The 16,157-nt window shown below is 44.4% G+C and overlaps 1 protein-coding gene across 1 annotated transcript; it reads left to right on the top strand.

Annotated features, from left to right (window-relative positions):
* The first annotated feature begins 748 nt into the window (after positions 1-748).
* DCLRE1C (DNA cross-link repair 1C) lies at positions 749-15,881 on the top strand. Its single transcript, XM_070947010.1, has 14 exons — positions 749-857; positions 1,407-1,458; positions 1,997-2,081; positions 3,089-3,148; positions 3,757-3,812; positions 4,393-4,494; positions 6,711-6,783; positions 7,648-7,788; positions 9,366-9,467; positions 10,104-10,240; positions 11,253-11,307; positions 11,901-11,989; positions 13,103-13,203; positions 14,848-15,881. The coding sequence occupies exons 1-14, from the start codon at positions 749-751 to the stop codon at positions 15,864-15,866; spliced, it is 2,181 nt and encodes a 726-aa protein (XP_070803111.1). The 3' UTR covers positions 15,867-15,881.
* The last annotated feature ends 276 nt before the right edge of the window (positions 15,882-16,157 follow it).

The following is a 16,157-nucleotide window of genomic DNA, read 5'->3' on the forward strand; positions in this document are numbered from 1 at the left end:
GCACCCGCGGCGGTTACGCGGTTGCTTAGCAACCAAACACGTTCAGGGCTCCGAGCCAATCGGAGCTGCCGGCGAGGACCAATCTTTGCGAAGGCGGGCTCTTCGTCTGTTTGGACCAATCAGCGGGTTCTATTCGCCGCTAGGTCCTAAAAATACAGTTCCCAGAAGCTCGAGCGAGCGTGACAGACGTGATGGAATTCTGGGAATCGTAGTCCAAAACAATCCACGCTGCCGTAGTATTATTGATCATTATCAGCGAGGGGTTCAGAGTAGGGAAGCTCCATATAGAAATTGTGTCTCGTACTTTCGCACTTTAGGTTGTGGCAACCTTCCGCTTCTCTATTTTTCAGAGTAAATACAACTTAGTCAATTTAATGCAAGGACAATCAAAGCTTCGCTACCCTAAACCATGCCGCACTAGGACCCTGCAGGTCACAGATTCCCTCCCTCGCCCCCAGCATATGTGAGGCCTTCCTGTGATAGGCTGAGGCGGCGCCAATCACAGAGAAGCCTCACCCGGACGCATGCGCAAATGGGAACTCGGACGGCTGGGCGGAGTCTCCTTGTCTTTTTAAGATCAAGGAGAGTAGGGCCACGCCTCCGAGTTCCTATATACGCATGCGTCCGGGGAAGGAGTCCCTGTGATTGGCGCCGCTTCAGCCAATGAGAGGGCCGCGGGAAGAACCTGGCGGAAGTGTGAAGCGGAAGAGGAGCGGGTGGCGGCGGCGGCGGCGGCGGCAGCGGCAGCATGAGCAGTTTCGGCGGGGTGATGCGGGAGTATCCCCACCTCTCCATCGACCGCTTCGACCGGGAGAACCTCCGCGCCCGCGCCTACTTCCTCTCCCACTGCCATAAGGGTGAGCGGGGGCGGTGGGGGGCGCGTTCTGGGAAAAGGAGAGGGAAAGGAGACCACCAGGAGATCCCAGCGCTGCCTCTTTTGCTCTGGTTCAGTCGCTAACTCGCGTCTGACCCTTGCAGGGTCACAACACGAGCCCATGCAGGTGGTCCTCCACTTATGGCCACAATGGACCCCAAAATTTTATGTTGCTAAGCGAGACACGAGTTTTTTTCCCCGTTTTACGGCCTTCCCTGCCCCGGTTGTTAAGTGAATCACTGCAAGTTGTTAAGTTAGTAACACGGTCGCTAAGTGAACGGGGTTCCCCCTTTGGTTTTGTATATCGGAAGGTCGCAAAAGAGGATCAGGTGGCTATTTTAGATCATTTTAAAGAAAAAGATACATACAGGCTGCTAAAAGGCCCAGCAGAGGCTGAAGCCTCCTTTTCAGTCTGGGTATCGATATTTTACAAACGGGGAAAACTTGTTTATGTATTTAACGTGATACTTTTCTAATGATTTGTATGGAGACTATTTTAATTTATACCAGGTTGTTGTTGTTTTTTATTTAGATCACATGAAAGGCCTGAAAGCCCCTTCTATGAAAAGACGGCTGGCATGCAGGTAGAGAACCGTTTCTTTTAAATTTTGCTAGAATAACAGACTTCACAGCATCTTACAGGAGCTTCCAAATTGCAATCACCTCTTTTCGAATTTCTTTGAAAAGCATATTGCAATAGCATTTCTTTCACTTGCCATCTTTCTTATCTCTATATTTTTTCCCCTTTGTACAAAGGAAGCGATATTAACTGAAATAAAAAGTAATCGAAGTAGATTCTTGCTGGCCTGCATTGCAGAATTTGACATACTGTACTTAGCAGTTACACACAATTCTCAAATTTCCCTTGTGGAAGACATTGGCTTCCATGCCTTATGAAATAAATAGCTTGGATAAGAGATCAGAATGCTGGAAGAAGACAGAAATGCTTCTTCATTTATGCAGTTCTTTTGAATTGTTCACCAGCAGGAAATGGAGCTGTCTCCCATTATTGTTTCCTATTATTCTCAATCTTCCCAACTTTTAAGATGTGTGAACTTCAGCTCCCAAAATTGAAATATACATTGCATTGTATGTTTGTTTGTTTTGCTTCTATCTTACAAGCTTGAAACTCCGCCTGTATTGCTCCCCTGTGACAAAAGAATTGCTACTGTCCAGCCCGCGATACACATTCTGGGAAAATTACATTGTGAGTTACCCATTTCTTGTACCTCTTTACGACCTATAAACACTACAATGGCAATAATCAATTCTAGTAATTAATAATAGATACCAAAGTGTAAGAATAATATTGTTAAGTTGATACGGCACCAGGCTAGAAAGTGGGAGACTGGGAATTCTAGTCCCACCTTAGATATGAAAGCTATCTGGATGACTTTGGACCAGTCTCTTTCAGCCCAACCCGCCTAACAGGGTGGTTGTTGGGAAAGCAGGAGGAGGAAACTGTTTAGGATATATTCGCTGCCCTGAATTATTTGTAAAAATAATAAAAGCGGTTTTTTGGCGCTGAATTTTCTTAAATAGAGCATTGGGAATTATATGGCGAGGAGCTCAAAGGCATGATTGAGAAAAGATAATTGCAAATAATAAAGATATTAACAAATATAAGAGTGGAAACTTCCTGGCTAATCAGGCAGATCTGCTCTGTTCATTCTTTTACCAAACCAGAATGCTGCATTTTCACATTCATGGCATTTCACACATATCCGTGTTCCCCCCTACATCTTCTTCCTGTCATAAAAAGACACTAAAAAGGTAAAGGTTCCCTTCGCACATATGTGTTAGTCGTTCCCGACTCTAGGGGGCGGTGCTCATCTCCGTTTCAAAGCCGAAGAGCCAGCGCTGTCCGAAGACGTCTCCATGGTCATGTGGTCGGCATGACTCAACGCCAAAGGCACATGGAACGCTGTTACCTTCCCACCAAAGGCGGTCCCTGTTTTTCTACTTGCATTTTTTACGTGCTTTCGAACTGCTAGGTTGGCAGAAGCTGGGACAAGTAACGGGAGCTCACCCCCTTACGCAGCACTAGGGATTCGAACCGCTGGACTGGCGACCTTTCAATCGACAAGCTTAGCGTCTTAGCCACTGAGCCACCATGTCCCTATAAATACTAGTGTATTAAAAATACACTAGGAATTGCATAAATATATCTCCTTTCTCAGCGTTGATCTGCCTGTTGTGGTTTCTATGATTTAGGTCACCCTGGAAGTTGAAACACCGACTCAAATTTCTCTCATTGAGGAAACATCAGGAGAGGTGAGACGCTCATTTGAAACTCAGTGCTTTATCTTTTTGATCAAAATATGTGCCTGTATTTAAAGTTTTCTAATGTGAATGTCTAACCCATCGTAAAACACAAGTGATGTGATGCAGGACTGAAAACAGCCACAAATGCAGCCACGTTGTTGAACGCCAGGAGGGTGGCATAACCATTGAAATCCAGGCCTTAAGTCTCTTTTTTTAGGTTGATCAAAAGGTCGATTGCCGACTGACCGACCATAAGAAATAATTCCTTTTCTAGCCATTCAATTGAAAATCTTAAATGCAAGACAGGACAAAATCGTTCCTTTGCTGCTTCTTACGGCTGTTCCAACCATCAACAGAAGGAATCTATAAAAAAAAAAAAAATCCCACAATTCAGAGTTCACACTATCTTGTATTTGGATCAGAAGGGGATGTTTGGAAGACTTTTGATTTCAAATTGTTTTGCATACTCGACAAATGGGCAAATAATTCTAAGCAGGTACCTCCTGTTAACTGTGGCCAGTCATTGGGGACCAGATACTAGTATAAAAATCAAGAGTTTTCCATCCTTTCTGTTATCCAATGAATTTGAAGCTCTTTTTTCACCTTTTCCTTTCCAGAAAGAAGATCTAGAGGTCACACTTCTGCCAGCCGGCCATTGCCCAGGATCAGTTATGTATGCTTTTTGTTCTCCTATCAGACAATGAACAGCAATGATGGAAATGCGTATTTTGTTTTCTTTTGCCATAATTCTTTCACATGTCATTTGGATCAAAGTGTAATTGCTTAATTCACCCCCATTAGGGAGGGGAAGGGAGGGAGGAAAGAAAATGGGAAGGAAAAGGGAAGGAAGGAAGGGAAGAAAATGGGGAAGGAAGGAAGGAAAAAGGAAGATAGGGAAGAAAAGGAATGAAAAGGGAAGGAGGGAGGAAAGGAAGGAAGGAAGGAAAAAGAGAGGGAAGAAAATGGGAAGGAAGGAAGGAAAAAGAGAGGGAAGAAAATGGGAATGAAAAGGAAAGGAAGGAAGGAAGGAAAAGATTTCCAACAGTGCCTATCAGCTTCCCACAAGGAAATGCAATGGGGAAGACAGCAGGAAGTCAAAAGTTGTCCTGCTCTAACTGCTTTTTTGCCCATCCTTGGTCATTCTGTTTCTCAGCTTAGCTGAGGAAATATCTCTGAAACAACAACCCAACAGGGCGTGGGTTGTTTAGCAGCATATGTGAATGTGAATAATGAAAGAATCCGTTTCCAATCAGGTTTCTCTTCCAAGGGGAAAATGGGACTGTCTTGTACACGGGGGATTTCCGACTCGCCAGAGGAGAAGTGGCCCGAATGGAACTTCTGCATTCAGGAAGCAGGTGAGGCAAGTCCCTGGCTCTTCCTCTTGGACCACCCGTAGTAGGCCTATGAAGAAAAAGGTGCGTATTGTCCCTGCTTTGGGGCCTCAGTAACATGCATGGGGTCAATATGGTGGAATGAGTTCAACTCTTTAGCATGTTGGAATGTCTTGAACTTAGCTGGCGAAAGATGCTTGGAGGATGCTACTTCCCTCCTGTCCTATAATATGAGGAACAAAAAGCCTCTTATGCACACTTGGGTGATTCACCTCTGGGCTTTCTCTGCACTTGCTATTGATTGATTGATTGATTGATTGATTGGCAGAGGAGTAGATGAATTTTCAAAGCTGAGGGATCTATTTGCCACTCCCTGCAAACACAGTCGCAGTATATACCGTATTTTTCGGAGTATAAGACGCAGCTTAGTTTTTGGGGAGGAAAATAGGGAAAAAAAATTCTGCCTACCAGCTATTCACCTGGCTAGCATCCTTAGCCTGGTCAGCTTCAGCACATTAGTTCGCTCGCTGGTTTTGAGGTTGGGGCTGGTTGGGGCTAAAAAAACAGTTTCAAAGGCACAGCTGATTGTCGGAGGGAACTCCAGTGACTAAAGCAGGCGAAGTGCGAAAGGGGTAAGAGAAGGCAGCAGCTGTTACGGTAGTCATTTTGGGCACCACACATCGCGTTTTCAGCCTCCAAACTAGTCGCATTTTTGGGCGGCGATCCACAATGTGCTTTGGCGATCCCCACAGCCTTGAAGGGCTCTCAAAGGGGGCGTTTGGAGACTGAAAACACAACGCGCAGAGCCCCAAAACACAAGCCATTGTTGGTGGCAATCTCTGCAGCCAGGAAGAGGACGCGTGGAGGCCAGCGGGAGGGCAGGGCTACATTCGGAGTATAAGACGCATCCAAATTTTCAGCCTCTTTTAGGAGGGGGAAAAAGTGTGTCTTATACTCCGAAAAATACGGTAATCAGCGAGAGGGTCGGTTCTGACAAGGTCAGAAGCAAAGACCCGAGTCATTGGAATTTCATTTTAATGTGCGCCATTGTTTACGCAGAAACGTGACAATAAAATTGATCTACCTTGCCTGGTCTCTTCCAATAACAAGGATCAGTGGCCACTGTCCCTCCCGCCCACCAGCACGATGGGGTTTGCCACCTGTGGCATCGTGCAGGTGGGAGAAAGGCGTGGGAAAATGGACCATGGATTTTCCTATCAACTGGGCTTGTTTGCATTTTATGGTAGAATTCTTTCTCAGTGGCTTTCCTGGTTCTTGCAAAAAAAAAAAAATTACTTAATAGAGATCCGGGTCCTTGAACCAGAGTCCAAGAGGCTTCCAATTCTCATCTCAGCCGAGAGAAGCTTGAAAATAAATGTCCTGCTTTTCCTTCTCAAGAAATCATTTTGTAAAAGCAAATATAATATTCCATATCCTGACATCATCATCTCTTTTTAAAGACCCCAGAATCCCTTGCATCGGGGTGGAGTCTGGGCAAACTGAATGGAGCTGAGTGTTTTAGTGGCCAGATACCTTTCCTGTCGCCAATGCAGAGTTTTGTTCAGCAGACATATTCTCAGTGTGCCCAGAGAGAGAAATACCTGCCTCTACCTAGGATCGAACCCACAGCCTCCTGATTGTGAGGCGAGAGCTCCACCTCTAGGCCACCACACCACTATTCCAGATCCTGACATAAACCTTACGAATTAACGTATAGCTAATTATGTCAGATGCAAGATGGGTACTCCTAGACTTACAACAATTCATTTAGTGACTATTCAGAATTACAAGAAGAAAAAGTGATTTACGACTAGTCTTCACACTTACAACGGGCATTCCCACGGTCCCATGACCAAAATTCAGATGCATGATCCCAGGGTCATGTGATTACCATCTGCAACCTTCCTAACATGCAAAGCCAATAAGGCAGTGTTTCTCAACCTTGGAAGCTTGAAGATGGGTGGACTTCAACTCCCAGAATCCCCCAGCCAGCAGCGCTGGCTGGGGGAATTCTGGGAGTTGAAGTCCACCCATCTTCAAGCTTCCAAGGTTGAGAAACACTGCGATAGGGGGAAGGACTGTTTAAGGACTATTTGCGATTCGCTTAACAACCGTGGCAAAAATGGCCATCGGATCTGCCACAACTCACTTAACCGCCCTGTTTTGCAACAGAAATTCTGGACCCCAACTGTGGTCATAAGTCAAGGACTACTCTACCAATACTGCCATTCTCTTTTCAGAGTGAAGGACATCCAGAGTGTCTATTTAGACACCACGTTCTTTGATCGCAAATATTATCAAATACCAAGCCGGGTAAGTAAGATGAGAAGATAACATTCCACTCTTGAATGCTAATGGTGTATAATATGTAAATGAATACATTTCACACCCTAGTAATGAAGATAAAAATAAGCGTGCCTTGAAGCATAAAGGTATGAACCTTATGAAAGAAATTACATGCACGCATTTCGTTGCAGCCAACAGGGATAGCAATAAAATTTTAACTATCTTCCTATTTGTGGTGCAGTTTGGCTTGCCGTGCTGCTGATTGTGATAATTCCACTTAAAACTCTTTGCAATTCAAATATTCGGTTCCCATCTATACAAATTAATGATTTGGGCAGCCATCTAGCCAATTTAGACCTTCCCAATGCAACATAATTAATTCAGGCTTATCCTGTGTTAGATTGCCGAATATTGCAAGCAAGAAGTGTCTAAATTACGATTAGAGCTCAATTTTGCTTTATTCTAGATCAGAGGTCTTCAAACTTGGCAGCTTTAAGACTTGTGGACTTCAGCTATGCTGGCTGGAGAATTCTGGGAGTTGAAGCCCACAAGTCTTAAAGCTGCCAAGTTTGTAGACCTTTGTTCTAGATGATGGATCCTTGCATCTTGTCCACACTCCTTATTCCTTATTAATTATTTGGGAATGCCCCAATAGATAATCCGATTGTTTTTCCCTGCTTTAAAAGAAAGTTTTTACCGTCACTTAGTCATAAAGCTCACTTCAAAGGAAATTTTGCTTAACATTTGTAGTAAAGTGACTTCATATTGAAAAACAGGCATATGGGGCTTATCTGCATTAATTCAAGGGGGGGGGATAAAAGAATTCAACTCAAGCGTGTGGTATCATTGCATTGAAGTTGAAACCATCGTATGCACTCTTTTTCACATCAGGAAGAATGTATGAAGGGGCTGATGGAATTAGTCCGAAGCTGGGTGGTCCAGAGTCCCTATCACGTGGTCTGGTTGAATTGCAAAGCGGCTTATGGATATGAGTATTTATTCACAAATCTCAGCGAAGAGCTTGGGATCAAGGTAAGACTGCGTCCCTAGGTTGAGTCTTTTCTAAACAGGAGACATGTAGACTTCGACTCCCAGAATTCCCAAACCAGCTGTGGGGGGAAATCCACAGATCTTAATAGCAATCGCACTTGTTTATTTATTGGTTCGATTTATATGCCGCCCTTCTCCGGAGACTCAGGGCGGCTTACAATGCGTTAAGCAATAGCCTTCCTACTTTTTGTATATACCTGCTTAGTAGCGCTTTCGGCCCCCCGTAAGCGGTGTTCTTTTTTTTATACAAAGTCAGCTTATTGCCCCCACAATCTGGGTCCTCAATTTACCTACCTTAGAAAGGATGGAAGGCTGAGTCAACCTTGAGCCTGGGGAGATTCGAACTTACTTTAATTGCAGGCAGCTGGCAGCTAAGTGGTACTTAACAGCACTTTAGTCTGCTGCGCCACCAAGACTCCTTCATTTACTTATTTACTTAGACTTATATACCGCTTCATACTGCTCTACAGCCCTTTCTCAGCGGTTTTACAGAGTCAGCAAAATGCCCCCAACCATCTGGGTCCTCATTTTACCAACCTCAGAAGGATGGTAGGCAGAATCAACCTTGAGCTAGTCAGGATTGAACTGCTGGCCGTTGGCAGAGTCAGCCTGCAATGCTGCATTCTCACCACTGCGCCACCAGGAAGGAGAATGAGAAAGGGAATAAGAGAGGGAGGGAGGGAATAAGGATTAGCCATAGCACTTAGATTTATATACCACTTCATAGTACTTTTACAGCCCTCTCTAAGTGGTTTACTGAGGCGGCATCTTGCCCCCAACAATCTGGGTCCTCATTTTATCCGCCTCGGAAGGACGGAAGGCTGAGTCAACCTTGAGCCAGTGAGGATCGAACTGCTGGCAGTGGGCAGAGTCAGCCTGCAATCCTTCATGCTAAGCACTCTGCCACCTGGACTCTTGGCTTCAGGTTGCCATGGGTGGGAAACTCTGTCCCTTGTGGTCAGTCAGAGGCAGTCTTGCAACTCACAAGTTGAATACGAACATAGCAGTCCTATTTCAATATTTTTTTACTTAGCAATTGGTTTTGCTTCCTGGGTGTTTTTTCCCTCAAAGTGTTCAAGCTGACAATATTTTACCAACAGGAGATAATATTTGTTGCTCAGGTTTGAACTGGGATCTTTGGTGCTCTCTGAGGCTGGATGTTTTCTTGCAAACCTTTCATTATCCAGAGCTCTAGCAGCCACAATGTTCCCTAGCTGGGTAATTAAACACCTGCAAGAAAACAACCAAACTCAGAGAGCACCAAACTTTTGCCTTGCGATGGCAGGTTACGGATCGGTCTGGATCAGGCTCACTCGCGTTTCAAACACAGTGAGGATGCTTGGTGGTTCTGTTTTGTTTTGTTTTTTAATCCACGGGATGAAAACAAAGTTATGGCTGATTTAGTAACCTAGAGTTCATTCTACATTACATTCTACATTCTCCACCAATTAGCCAAGAAATTCTCTTCCAATATGTTGTTGAAAAATGATTGCTAGTGTTATCGCTTGTCTCTTTTCCGAGTTGCCTAAAGTACCTTTTTTATGACTCTCCTGTCCTAGGTGCATGTGAACAAATTGGACATGTTTAAAAACATGCCAGAAATTCTCTACCACGTTACCACCAATCGGCGTACCCAGATTCACGCATGTCGCCATCCGAGGGTATGTATCTCTTTTTTTAAAAAATGAGGGTTGCCTTCCTGCTAATTGACTAAAGCCTTCCCTCTGGTGGAAGACAAGGTGGAGATGATGAAATGAAAACCATGCGGTATAGAATCATTGACAGTGACCTGAGGCCACTATTGTACTAATATCCCCAAAGATGCTTGTGTCAAAAGGCAAATGGACTTTGTTTTTTTCTTTGAAGACGTTTCTCTTCTCATCCAAGGAGCTTCTTCAGAATTTCTTCAGATGAGAAGCGAAATGTTTTCAAACGAAAAAGAAAAAAACACAAGTCCAGTTGCCTTTTGGAAACATCCTGCAGCCCAGAAGGCTCCACATCCATTTGCACCACTCAGATAAACCTCCAAGTGGCCTCAATGACCCTCTCAAAGGATGCAGATGACCAGCTTGGTCTGCAAGGAATACAAATCCTTCCGTTCCCCACCATCCAGTCAGAGCTGAAGAAGCTTCTTGGATGAGAAGCAAAACGTCTTCAAAAAAAAACCCCCATAAAGTCCAGTTGCCTCTTGGGAAGAAAAAAAAAAAATACCACTTTTGGGATAACCAGGACCTGGATGATTGAGAATCTCCGTAGACTTTTAGCCACGATCTGACGAGGTGTTATCTGTCCATTAGGATTACGAAATGTACCGCGGGAACAGACTGCCCTGTGGAATGACTTCCCAGAACGGACACGAGTTGCGTGTTATCAGTGTCAAGCCATCCACCATGTGGTTTGGAGAGAGGACACGGAAAAGCAATGTGATCATGAGGTGAGGGCAGCGTATGTTTTAATTTCCCAAAATTAGCATTCAAAGAGAATATTGGCAGCTCGGGGTTGAACTGTGAGGTCCTTGGTGCTCTCTGAGCTTGGTGGTTTTCTTGCAGACATTTCGTGACCCATCTAGGTAACATCATCAGTGCTAGAAGGAAGGAGGAAAGAGAAGGAGGAGGAAGGGAAAAAGGAGGAGGAGAACTGTGGATCCTTGGTGCTCTCTGTGCTTGGTGGTTTTCTTACAGACATTTCGTGACCCAACTAGGGAACATCATAAAGGAATCTTAGTCAATTTGTGACCTTCCGAAGTGAAAGGAATTTGATTCTGGGTGAAAAACAGTCTTCTAAACAAGCTTAATCTTGAATATGATCCAGCACTTTTAACAAGAAGATGCAAGGATGCAAGATGCATAGAAGATGCAAACACCACTCCCTTCTAGCACTGATGATGTTCCCTACTTGGGTAATGAGATGTCCGGAAGAAAAGCACCCAGCTCAGAAAGCACCACGGACTCCACAAAATTAGCAGTTTATCCCTATCTCTCATTGATACTTTTAGGGGTTTTTTTTCCTAACTACTTGTATAAGGATTATTCTTTATATTATTCATTTAGAGAAAACGAACTAAAAAAATTGCTTGATAAAAGGTTTAAAAGATACAGGCAAGTGAGGAATATTTTTTATGGTTCATCCTTGCATCTTCTTGTTAAAAGTGCCGGATCATATTCAAGATTAAGCTTGTTTAGAAGACTGTTTTTCACCCAGAATCAAATTCCTTTCACTTCGGAAGGTCACAAATTGACTAAGATTCCTTTAGAAGATTGAAGTTTTAGAAGAACATCTCTAGTCTTCCAGATGTCTGTTCAATTATTATGGTCCTCAAGAGGACACCACGTTCCTCCGGGAAGGACACGGGACTAAGGAAGATGGCTGCAAAAAAAGAGCATGCTTTTAATCTTGTTTTGATCAACAGCAGAGGAAACGAATTTAAATTTATGCCTTGTGTTTAGGGCCGGAATGAGTTCCTACAGAGCTTGCTTCTCGTTTCACTCTTCTTATTGCGAGGTACGTAGTTGCCCTTTTGTTAAATTGCGTTCCCCCTACAACACAGTCACCATTGGCAAAGATTTTATTGATTTGTTGGACTTACGAGCGACTCATCTCACCTTATGAAAAATCATTGTGTGCATGTTATGAATTACAGGTAGTCCTCGGTTTACGGCCACAATTGAGCCCAACATTTCTGTTGTTAAGTGAGACATCTGTTAAGTGAGCTGTGCTCCATTTATGACCATTTCTTGCCACGGTTATTCAGCGAATCCCTGCAGTTCTTAAGTTAATAGCTTGGTTGACTTTGCTTGTCAGAAGGTCAAAGAAGGGGATGATGTGACCCTGGGATACAACCGTCGTAACTATGAAACCAGCTGCCAAGCTCCCGAATTTTGATCACGTGACCACGGGGAGGCTGCCAAGGTCCTAAATGTGAAAGAGAGTCACATTTTTCAGTGCCATTGTAACTTAGAAACGGTCACTAAACAAACTGTTCTTAGTCCCTCCGTACTTCTTAAAGTCGTTGCAAATCATAAGTACAAGAAATAAAGGCGAGGCATTAAATATTATCAATGGCTCCTTTTTTTCCCCTCAATCCTCTATTCTAGATCCAAGATTTCTTGAGCTACATTTGCCCGGTGAATGTCTACCCCAACGTGATTCCAATGGGGTCAGCCAAGGACAAAGTGGAAGAAAAGTGAGTGTTCTGTCTTTAATTTCCCCCCCCCCTCCATAATACAAATAAAGTGTTCAGTTTGCAACCTGGTCAGCTAGCAACTGTTCAAAATTACAGCGAATTTCCTGGGAAGCTACTCACAACCTGAATTTTGAAGTTCCAGTGATGGCTGCCTCTCCCCATAGTTGTGTGATCAGATTTTGGGGGCTCGGCCACCGGGCCACGTTTGTGTCCATTTGCCATGTCCGACGGTCACTTTATGATGGTTTTTCTGAAAACCAGTTTTTACTTCGTTTTCCACCAAACTGCACCAACAGCAAACCGTCGTTTCGGTTTACGACTGCTGTGTTCGCTTAACGGCCACTGCAAAAAAAAAAAAAGACAACGCCAAGTCGGTCATGTGACCGATTCGTTTTATGGCCATCACAACTTACAACCAGGTTCTGTAACCGCTGTTAAGTGAAAGGCTACCTGTAATGGAATCCACATCAAGCCGTCTTTTATTAAACTTTTCCATCAGGTAAAGGTAAAGGTTCCCCTCGCACATATGTGCTAGTCGTTCCCAACTCTAGGGGGCGGTGCTCACCTCCGTTTCAAAGCCAAAGAGCCAGCGCTGTCCGAAGACGTCTCCGTGGTCATGTGGCCGGCATGACTCAACGCCAAAGGCACATGGAACACTGTTATGTTCGCACCAAAGGTGGTCCCTATTTTTCCACTTGCATTTTTTACCTGCTTTTGAACTGCTAGGTTGGCAGAAGCTGGGACAAGTCACGGGAGCTCACCCCGTTACGCGGCACTCGGGATTCAAACCTCTGAACTGCCGACCTTTCGATCAACAAGCTCAGCGTCTTAGCCACTGTGCCACCACGTCCCCCCTCCATTGGTTACTTTTATCAAAAACTATTTTGATAAGGGCTTGCCATCTTTTAATGTAAGGGTAGCGGTTTCCTAACCAAATGCTGGATTCCAAAATTGGAGCATCCGGATGACAGTCTAAATTTGATTCTGTTCACTTTTAAATTTCTCTAAAATTAAGTAAATGATTCGTTTCCTGTTCAGTATTTGGTGTTTTTCTCCCCTTGTAAGATTTTAATAATCACTTTGTAAAGTTGGGCCGTTCTTTCCCCTCCTCAGCCTGAAGCCTTTCTGCAGGAAGTACAGGCCAAATAACCGGCCAATTTATAAACCTCTCGGCCTGCTGAAGAGACCGAGACCCTTGGAGCTTCTGGACACCAGTAAGTTGAAAAGATCAACCTTCTTTCCCCTTGCCATTTTTCTTTTAACAGTTATATATTTTTCCTTAACATACATAAGTGCTTTACGAACAGCGTATTGTCTGGATCAATTTATCTAATTGTATACAATATAATAATATACTAAACATAAGACATATATAATAGTATTTTTCCAATTTCTACTTCTGTTGATCAACCATTGATAAAATAAGTTCCACATTTGAAAGTATTCTTTATCTTTTATCTTTACTGTCAGCCTATCCATTTCTGCACAATCTAGTATTTTTTTTAATTAAATCTTCTTCCATGGGTGGTTCCTTGTTTTTCCAGTGCCATGCATATACAGTTCTTGCTGCTGTTAAGACATGCAATATTAAGTATATATTCCCTTTATCATATGTTTCCGGTACTATGCCTAACAAAATATTTCTGGCTTATAATCTATGTGTTGCTTTAACATTTTTCCTAACCTTGTATGTATTTTCATCCAGTACTTTTTTGCCTTTGCACTCGTCCAGCACATGTGATAATATGTGCCCGATGTTTCCCCTTGCGGTTTGATGTGGTCTTTCATCCTTGGCTATTTTAAGACGTGTGTGGTCTGCAAGACCCCAGAATTCCCCAGCCAAAGCTACGTTGGTTAGGGAATTCTGGGAACTGACGTCCACACATCTTTAAAACACTGGTCTTGATGTAATCTTTGGTTAATTTGTCCCAAAGGTGCTTTTTCAACTGGACTTTCTGCTTTTTCTTTGAAGATTTTTCGCTTCTCATCCAAGAAGCTCCTTAGATGAGAAGTGAAAAGTCTTCAAAGAAAAAGCAGAAAGTCCAGTTGCCTCTTGAAAAAAAGGCACCTTTGGGACAACTGTGACCTGGATGATGGAGAATCTACACAGACATTTTGTTAATTTGATTTTTGGCCTCACCTTCAAAGCGCCCACCTGGTCCTTCATCTTCCAGGGGTTTTTTCCCCTGTGTGATGGGTTTAGGCTGAGATAACAACTGGGCCAAAATCATTGAAAGCTGCTGAATATAGAAAACAGCCCACTCGAAAATTCCCTCCGTGCAGAAAATCAGCATGCCTGAATGAGGGTTTTTGAGTAACCAAGATGGTTCTCTGCCTGAAAAGGATTGTGTGTGTGTGTGTGTGTATGCTGTTGAGACTCCAGAAAGAGTGCAGAGAAGAGCAACCAGGATGATGAGGGGACTGGAGGCTAAAACATGCGATGAAGGGTTGCAGGAACTGGGCCTGGCTAGTCTAGTGAAGAGAAGGACCAGGGGAGACAGGATAGCAGTCTTCTAATATTTGAGGGGCTGCCACAGAGGGGAGGAAGGGGGTCAAGCTATTTTCCAAGGCACCCGAAGGCCAGACAAGGAATAATGGATGGAAACTGAACAAGGAGAGATTCAACCTAGAAATGAGGAGAAATTTTCTGACAGTGAGAACCATTAATCCACGGAACAGCTTGCCACCAGAAGTTGTGGAAGCTTCATCCCTGGAAGCTTTCAAGAAAAGATTGGACTGCCATTTATTTGTTAGAAATGGTGTAGAGTCTCCTGCTTGGGTGGGGGGTTGGAGTAGATGACCTCCAAGGTCCCTTCCGACTCTGTTAATCTCTAAATATTTTGGGTTTTTTTGGACAGATGGTGGTAGTGACGACGACGATCTCTTTGACTCTGGACTGATTCCCACAAATTGCAAGATTCCAAAACAACTGCCAGAGATCGGCCCCGGGGAGAGCAAGCCGCTTCCCCCAAATCGCGAAGAAGACCACGGTTGTAAGGCCTCTCTGGTGCCTACCTCTTTGCAGGTTGATTTTGTGGAGTGCGAAGAATCGAATGGTGAGGAGGAGGAGGAAGAGGAAGAGGAGGAGGAAGAACAAGCTGAGAAGGAGACGGCTCTTCCTGGAACTCCATCACCAGGGACAGACTTGGTTGAAGATTTGCAGCCCCCCGACAATCTTGTGGGTTCAACAAGTCCCGGGAAGCCCAATGAAGACCAACCGCAAGCTAACTCGGAAGTGCCAACGTGGGAGAGTTTCTTTAGACGTCCTTCAGAAGACCCCGAGACCTCTGACCACGAGGGCCACCTGCCTTGCACAGGCTCAACCGAGACGCCTTCTCCCGGTGGCCCCTTCAACGATGAGGATCTGAGCGACTCGACTCACATCTCTTCTCAGGATTCCTCTCAGTCCACCCACATCTCTGAACAGGGCAGCCAAGGCTGGGACAGCCAAGCCGACACTGTCCTCGTTTCCTCCCAGGAGCGAAGGAATTTCATGGAGTTCAGCCCTTCCAAGGGAAGGACTGAAAGGATGGCCGCCTGCCTACCTCATCTCCCTGCAGGAGAGAAAAAAACGGACTTGCCAAGCAGCTGGCAAGCTTTAGATCGGGGTGCCTCTTCCGCAGAGCACGTTCCCTTGGAAGGCGGAGGCAGAGGTTGGGGCGCAGGGGCAGCTCCCAATCAAAGTGAACCAATAGAGGAGAGGACCGAGCCAGAAGGGAGGCCAGAGGTCAGGACAAGCAGTCCAGAGGTCCAAACGGTTGACTCTCAGAGCTCTTCGGATTTTGAAGTGCCACCTACTCCCGGGGCCGAGATTCCCAAACCTCAGCAACTCTGCAGTCTCTACCAAAAGCTGGCAGCTGGAGAAGATCTCCCCTGACGGGGAGGGAGCAGCTAGACCCAGAAGCTTCTGCCTCCCTAAATAGCTTTACAATGATGTTTAAAATGTTATATATATATATATATATATATGTTTTTGTATTTTGTAAAAAATGTAATACAAAATGTTTTTGTATTTTGTACATATAAACTTTGTGTGTGTGTATTCGTGTGTACAGAGTCATGTGTATCCTTATATATATGTGTGTGTGTACGTGTGTGTGTACATGTATATACATACCGTATTTTTCAGAGTATGATGCATTTTTCCCCCTTAAGAGGGTGAAAATTT

This window comes from Pituophis catenifer, unplaced genomic scaffold (assembly GCF_029215685.1).
Source record: "Pituophis catenifer annectens isolate HBS135680 unplaced genomic scaffold, rPitCat1.0.hap2 SCAF_7, whole genome shotgun sequence".
NCBI classification, from domain to species: Eukaryota; Metazoa; Chordata; class Lepidosauria; order Squamata; family Colubridae; genus Pituophis; species Pituophis catenifer.

Bases quoted from the DNA above. Each gene is read 5' to 3' on its own strand.
- DCLRE1C (XM_070947010.1), top strand. From the start codon at position 749: ATGAGCAGTTTCGGCGGGGTGATGCGGGAGTATCCCCACCTCTCCATC. The intron at 2,082-3,088 runs GTGAGTTACCCA...TCTATGATTTAG, and splicing joins CATTCTGGGAAAATTACATT to GTCACCCTGGAAGTTGAAAC. The intron at 11,990-13,102 runs GTGAGTGTTCTG...TCCCCTCCTCAG, and splicing joins AAGGACAAAGTGGAAGAAAA to CCTGAAGCCTTTCTGCAGGA.